Source organism: Chiloscyllium plagiosum, unplaced genomic scaffold (assembly GCF_004010195.1).
Source record: "Chiloscyllium plagiosum isolate BGI_BamShark_2017 unplaced genomic scaffold, ASM401019v2 scaf_5897, whole genome shotgun sequence".
NCBI classification, from domain to species: domain Eukaryota; kingdom Metazoa; phylum Chordata; class Chondrichthyes; order Orectolobiformes; family Hemiscylliidae; genus Chiloscyllium; species Chiloscyllium plagiosum.
In genome coordinates this window covers 8,971-15,116 of record NW_025210560.1, presented here as the reverse complement: position 1 = coordinate 15,116, position 6,146 = coordinate 8,971, and the positions used below count along the sequence as shown (strand labels likewise).

At 44.7% G+C, this 6,146-nt stretch overlaps 1 protein-coding gene across 1 annotated transcript; it reads right to left on the bottom strand.

The window, feature by feature from the left end:
• Positions 1 to 289: 289 nt before the first annotated feature.
• On the bottom strand, positions 290 to 5,753 carry LOC122546927 (peripheral myelin protein 22-like). Its single transcript, XM_043685537.1, has 2 exons — positions 5,590 to 5,753; positions 290 to 1,430 (listed from the first exon to the last, which is right to left on the bottom strand). Exons 1-2 carry the CDS (start codon positions 5,702 to 5,704, stop codon positions 1,273 to 1,275), a joined length of 273 nt encoding a protein of 90 aa, XP_043541472.1. The 5' UTR covers positions 5,705 to 5,753; the 3' UTR covers positions 290 to 1,272.
• Positions 5,754 to 6,146: the final 393 nt, after the last annotated feature.

Here is a 6,146-nt window from a genome sequence, read left to right as displayed (position 1 = left end):
GAGTACAGGGGCAGGAGAAGGGGGGGAGGGGGAAGATTTACCTAAGCCTAGCAAATTTTAACACTGAGGAATACCCCGTGACTAGGAGACTCGTTTGACAAGCTGAGTGTAGGTGGGAAGGAAAACGGCCCCATTTTCTTTTAAACAAGTGACACTGTCAGTTGCAGGAGCGTCATTTGAAGAATGCATTGTCAAAACTAAATATTAGAAAATGGCCTGGAAGCATATTGAAAATATCTTTTTCTTACAGGTTAAAAAAAAAAGGAATATTGTCAGATGGGTCAGAGAAAGGTTTTGGGACTTCCTGAATAAAAAGGTGGTGTATTGTTCCTGGTTACATCTGTCCGTTCTCCCCCTCAGTGGCTCCCTCCACCAGTTATTGAGATGACAAGGGTAGAGAGCCTTAACTCCTGTTCTTATCAATGAGTCAAAGTACTCTGTGATGGTGCAGGGGCAAACAATTAATCCCAACCACACTCCCTACCCTCAACCAAGGACAGGCTTCGAGCAGACCCTCTCATTAGGGGTAGGTCTTCCAAAGGCATGAGGGTGCAAAAGCACACTAATCTTGGTCCCACTCTACTGCAGGCATGGGTCTAGCCAATAAACATATGTCCTAGAATTTAACTGCATCGCCATAATCGAAGACTAGGCTCATCTGTTGGATTGGAGATGGTTTCCTTCTCTCCAACCTTCTAATCAGATACATTCCCCTATCCAGGGACACACCATGGGATCTCTCTCCAGTGTGGTAGCAATTTTGCCACAGCAAGAGGCGCTACAAATCATTCTGTTCAAGATGCCAGAGATGAGACACAAGACCCAATCTTATAATGGTGGTTCAAAGCAAATTCGCTCATGTTAAGGTTTCACTTTGGTTAGAAGTCACTGTTTTAAAAAAAAGTTTAAAGTTGCCTTGTATTGCCACAGGGGCTAGAAGGCCTGGGGATTACACCAACAACTCCTGCCCCCCCCCCCCCACAAAAAAACAGCAAAAAGGAACATGATTGATCTGTCCTTCTATGAGCCCCTCACCCATCTAACTGAAACAAAAAACAGGCATTTTTACACTGAAAAGGAAGAGTCGAGGAGTCAAGGAGGGAACATGAGCGAAAGAGCAGATTTGAGAAAAGAATTTACAAAAATAAGTTTCCCTTTTTCAAAACGGAATTTCAGTCAAACATTGCTCCAGAAACTAACATATGCTTGAGCTCCCAAGATCCACCTTCCCAGAGCAATCCCAGCAGCCTCCAGTGTATGCGCCACCGGCCTTTACTCCCGTTTACGCAGGATGACATAGATAATGCTGCTGAGGAGCGTCAAAGGGAAGCAGATCCAAGCCAAGATGTACGAGGAGCCATACCCTCCATTCTTGTCATCGGAGTGGAAGTGGACAGTGTAGACGCTAGCTGCAGTGATCACGCAGAGACCTGCAACAGGACACAAGCCATGTTGAACAGCATAATGGTGTATAAGGCAGTTAGTAACAGAAACGGGTTAACTGACATAATGTGATTTGACTCACACCTCAGAGTACGACAGGACTGTTCCTGAAAGGAGCAAGCCAATTGCAAGACTGGTTTTCAAGTGGTGACATCTTGGTCGATAAACAGTCCTATACATTTCCACTCTAATTGGAGGTCTTAAAAGAGACTCCAGTGGGACTTTTAGATTAGATTCCCTACAGTGTGGAAACAGGCCTTTTCGGCCCAACCAGTCCACAGAGTAACCCACCCAGACCCATTTCCCTCTGACTAATGCATCTAACACTATGGGCAATTTAGCATAGCCAATTCACCTGACTTGCACATCTTTGGACCATGGGAGGAAACCCACGCAATCCTGTACAACCTCAATATCATGTCCCAACTCCTGCACTTAAAGGTCTGAGCAATAAAGGTAAGCCTGCTAGACACTTTAACCACCCTAAAGAAATGTAAAGTTTAAACAATTATGTACCTAAACCCCTAGTTCTCTCTGTTTGACAACACTACGCAGGGACTCCCCATTTTTTGTCTAAGTCCTTGATCATTCTACCAAAAAGAATACGTGTATTTATCCAAATTGAACTCCATCTGCCTTTCCTCAAAGCATTGACCCAATTGATCAAGAGCTCTTTGTAATCTTAGAGAACCTTTCTCACTGTCCACTATACCTCCAGTTTTGTGGCTAACTCACTAACCGTACCTTCTATATTCTCATCCAAACCAGTTGAGTTGGCTCAAAGTTTTTTTTTAATATAAAAGTGATTTAAAAATTTGTAAGTGGGCATCACTGGTTCTCTCTACTTCTCCTCAAGAAGATGATGATGAGCTGTCATTTGGACGTGTTGGAGCCTGTATGGCGTTGGTATACCCACAGTGTCATTATGGAGGGAGTTCCAAGATTTTGACCCAGTGAGAATGAAGGAAAAGCAATGTGATTAGATGGGCCAATGGGTCAAGGAGTAGCAGAGAAGATTAATTTAAATAAATGCAAGGTGCTACATTTTGGAAAGGCAAATCAGGGCAGCACGTTTATACACTTAAATGGTAAGGTCCTAGGAAGTGCTACTGAACAGAGACCTTGGAGTGCAGGTGCATAGTTCCTTGAAAGTGGAGTTGCAGGTAGAGAGGATAGTCAAGGTGTTTGGTACACTTGTCATTATTGGTCAGTGCATGGAGTATAGGAGTTGGGAGGTCATGTTGTAGCAATGTTGGGCAGCACAGTGGCACAGTGGTTAGCACTGCTGCCTCACAACACCAGGGTCCCAGGTTCGACTCTAGCCTCGGGTGACTGCCTGTGTGGAGTTTGCACATTCTCCTCGTGTCGGTGTAGGTTTCCCCCGGGTGCTCCAGTTTCCTCCCACAATCCAAAGATGTGTGGGTCAGGTGAATTGGCCGTGTTAAATTGCCCATAGTGTTAGGTGCATGGGTTGCTCTTCAGAGGGTTGGTGTGGACTGGTTGTGCCGAAGGGCCTGTTTCCACACTATAGGAAATCTAATACTGGACATTGCAGTATTCCAGAAGTCACCAAACCATTCAATTCTGGTCTCCCTGCTCTAGGAGATGTGAAACATGAAAGGGTTCAGAAAAGGGATGGAGGGTTTGACTACAGGGAGAGGCTGAATAGGCTGGGGCTGTTTTCCCTGGAGCATCGGAGGCTGAGGGGTGACTTTATAGAGGTTCAGAAAATTATGAGGGGCATGGATAGAGTAAATAGACTCCCTCTGGGCTGGAGGGAGTCCAAAACTAGAGGGAATAGGTTCAGGGTGAGAGGGGAAAGATATAAAAGGGAACTAAGAGGCAACCTTTTCTTGCAGAGGGCAAAACTTTATAATTAACTCAATGAGCTGCCAGAGGAAGTGGTGGAGGAGAGTACAACTACAACATTTAAAAGGCATTTAGATGGGCGTATGAATAGAAAGGGTTTGGAGGGATATGGGCCGGGTGCTGGCAGGTGGGACTAGATTGGGTTGGGATATCTGGTCGGTATGGACAGGTTGGACTGACGGGTTTGCTTCTGTGCTGTACATGTCTAGGACTCTATGAATTGGCTTGCTAGACCACTCCAAAGACTCTCCTTTTGAGAACAATTAGGGACGGGGTATTGAGTGTTAACATGCCAATGCACAGAATGGAATTAAATGGCATTTTACTCCAGCCTTTCAATGCTTTTGCTAGTCATAGAGGTGTACAGCATGGCATGCCAGCACCTCAGGGAGTGGGGTGGGGATGAGAGCTTACATTCTATTTTAACTTAATCTCGGAGGTGTGAAATATGGCTGAAGTTAGGGAGAGAATCTGGAGAGAAAACTCGGTGGAAGGTTGTATTGGGAAAGGAAATAAAGAACTGAAATAACATCCTTGGGAACCGCAAACCAGCTTATTCGGAGGAGAAATGAACGGCTGCTTAACAGATAGAGTAAAACAAAATTGAAGCTTTCAATCGTATTTAAAAGACAGACAGAAAGGGGCAAAAAAAAGTATAGTTTAAAATTTAGCGCCTACAAAAATAGCACTTTTTCCAGTGATATAGCAAAAAGTTCTTTTAAAACGTGAAACTGTGACATAACATTCTTTCAGCAAATAACTATGTGGATGCATCACACCTTGGTACGGCAACTACTCTTCCTAAGACTGCAAGAAATTACAGAGAGCTGTGAACACAGTCCAGTCCATCACCCAAACCAGCCTTCCATCTGTCGACTCCTCGACACTTCCCCTACCTCAGGAAAGCAACCAATATAGTCAAAGACCCCTCCCACCCCGCAAACACTCTCTTCCACCCTATTCTGTCGAGCAGAGGATATAAAAGTTAGAATACACATATGAATAGATTCAAGGACTGCTTCTCCCCACTGCTTTCTGACTTTTGAGCTGACCTCCCAAACATTAATTCTGATCTCTCTCTCGCTGCACCTCCTCTACAGCTATAACTCTGCATTCTGCACTCTGTTCTGTGAGCCTGATGCATTTCCTATGGTACAATCTGCTTGTATAGACTCTTCCCTGCACATGTGACAATAATCAATCAAAAACTAAAAGTTCAAATTTCTCTACAATTTAGCCTGTTTCTACAGAAATCATAAGACCTTTGCTATTCGGTATTAATTACCCTCCTTTTAAACTCAGAGCGCAGAGTTTACATGGGATGTGAAAGGAAGACAGAATGGAATTAAATGGCATTTTACTCCAGCCTTTCTAGTCATAGAGGTGTATAGCATGGAAACAGACCATTCCGTCCAACTAGTCCATGCTGACCAGATAACCTAAATTTATCTAGTCCCATTTGCCAGCAATTTGACCCATATCCCTCTAAACCCTTCCAATTCACGTACCCATTCAGATGTCTTTTAAACGTTGTAATTGTACCAGCCTCCACCACTTTCTCTGGCAGCTCATTCCATACATGCACCACCCCGCGTGGAAAAAGTTGCCGCTTAGGTCCCTTTTAAATGATGCTTAGCACTGCTGCCTCACAGCACCAGAGACCCAGGTTCAATTCCAGCCTTGGATGACTGTCTGTATGGAGTTTGCACATTCTACCTGTATCTGCATGGGTTTCCTCCGGGTGCTCCAGTTTCCTCCCACAATCCAAAGATGTGCAGGTTAGGTGAATTGGCCATGCTAAATTGCCCGTAGTGTTAGGTACAATAGTCAGGGGTAAATGTAGGGGAATGGGTCTGGGTGGATTACTCTTCAGAGGGTCGGTGTGGGCTTGTTGGGCCGAAGGGGCCTGTTTCCATACTGTAGGAAATCTAATCTTTTCCCCCTCTCACATTAAACCTCTGCCCTCTAGTTCTGGATTCAGCCCCCACCCTGGGGAAAAGATTTTGTCTATTTAGCCTATGCATACCCCTCATGATCTTTTAAACCTCTATAAAGGTCACCCCTCAGCCTACGACACTGGTTTTAAATGACAGTGTTTTTCTGTGATTTCTCCTTTAGGGCGGCAAGACTTTCTGCCTGGGCTCTCTGAGGATGGTCTGTCTGTGTTATTTCAGCAAACAGGGATTGCATTCTGAACCTTTTTATTAAAAAAAAAAGTCCCATCGCGCAACGGTAGTCTCCAGGTGGTCTTTAAGAGCAAATGTTGAACCAACTTACAGGAGAGCAGCTGAAAGAGACCAGTGAAGATAAATCGATTTCCTTTCTTCAGCGTGAAAAGCTGGCAGATGAAGATGAACAGCCCACAGCAGGCAAAGATCACAGCCAGCACCATGCCAGCCTGGACAGTCTGTAAGTATTCTGAGAGTCAAAACAGATCAAAGATTAGGAATCACCACATGACAAAGGAAGCCCCTAGGGAACCGCGTTATTTACCATCTGCTGCACACTTTAAAGCCACAATTGAGAGCACTTCTTCCAACTAATGCTTATTGTCTCTCACAAAAAATAAAGGAGGAGATTTGCGGTACAAATTCTCACCTCTTTCCCACACCCTTCCTCAGCTTTGCTGCCTCCATCACCCAGTGTTTCTGGAACCTTCTAGATTCCCAAATTCTTGACCCACTTGGGGTCCTGGAAAATTGAACTGAATTTGCTTTATTGTCACACGTACTCAAACGAGTGCAGGGAAAAGTCTCCCCTGACAGCGCCATCTTGGGTACCAAAGTACCCAGGTACAAATTCCGCAGTTACAGTAACCACATCACCAAAACACA

Bases quoted from the DNA above. Each gene is read 5' to 3' on its own strand.
- LOC122546927 (XM_043685537.1), bottom strand. From the start codon at position 5,704: ATGGTGCTGGCTGTGATCTTTGCCTGCTGTGGGCTGTTCATCTTCATC. The intron at 1,431-5,589 runs GTAAGTTGGTTC...GTCCTGTTGCAG, and splicing joins TCTCTTTCAGCTGCTCTCCT to GTCTCTGCGTGATCACTGCA.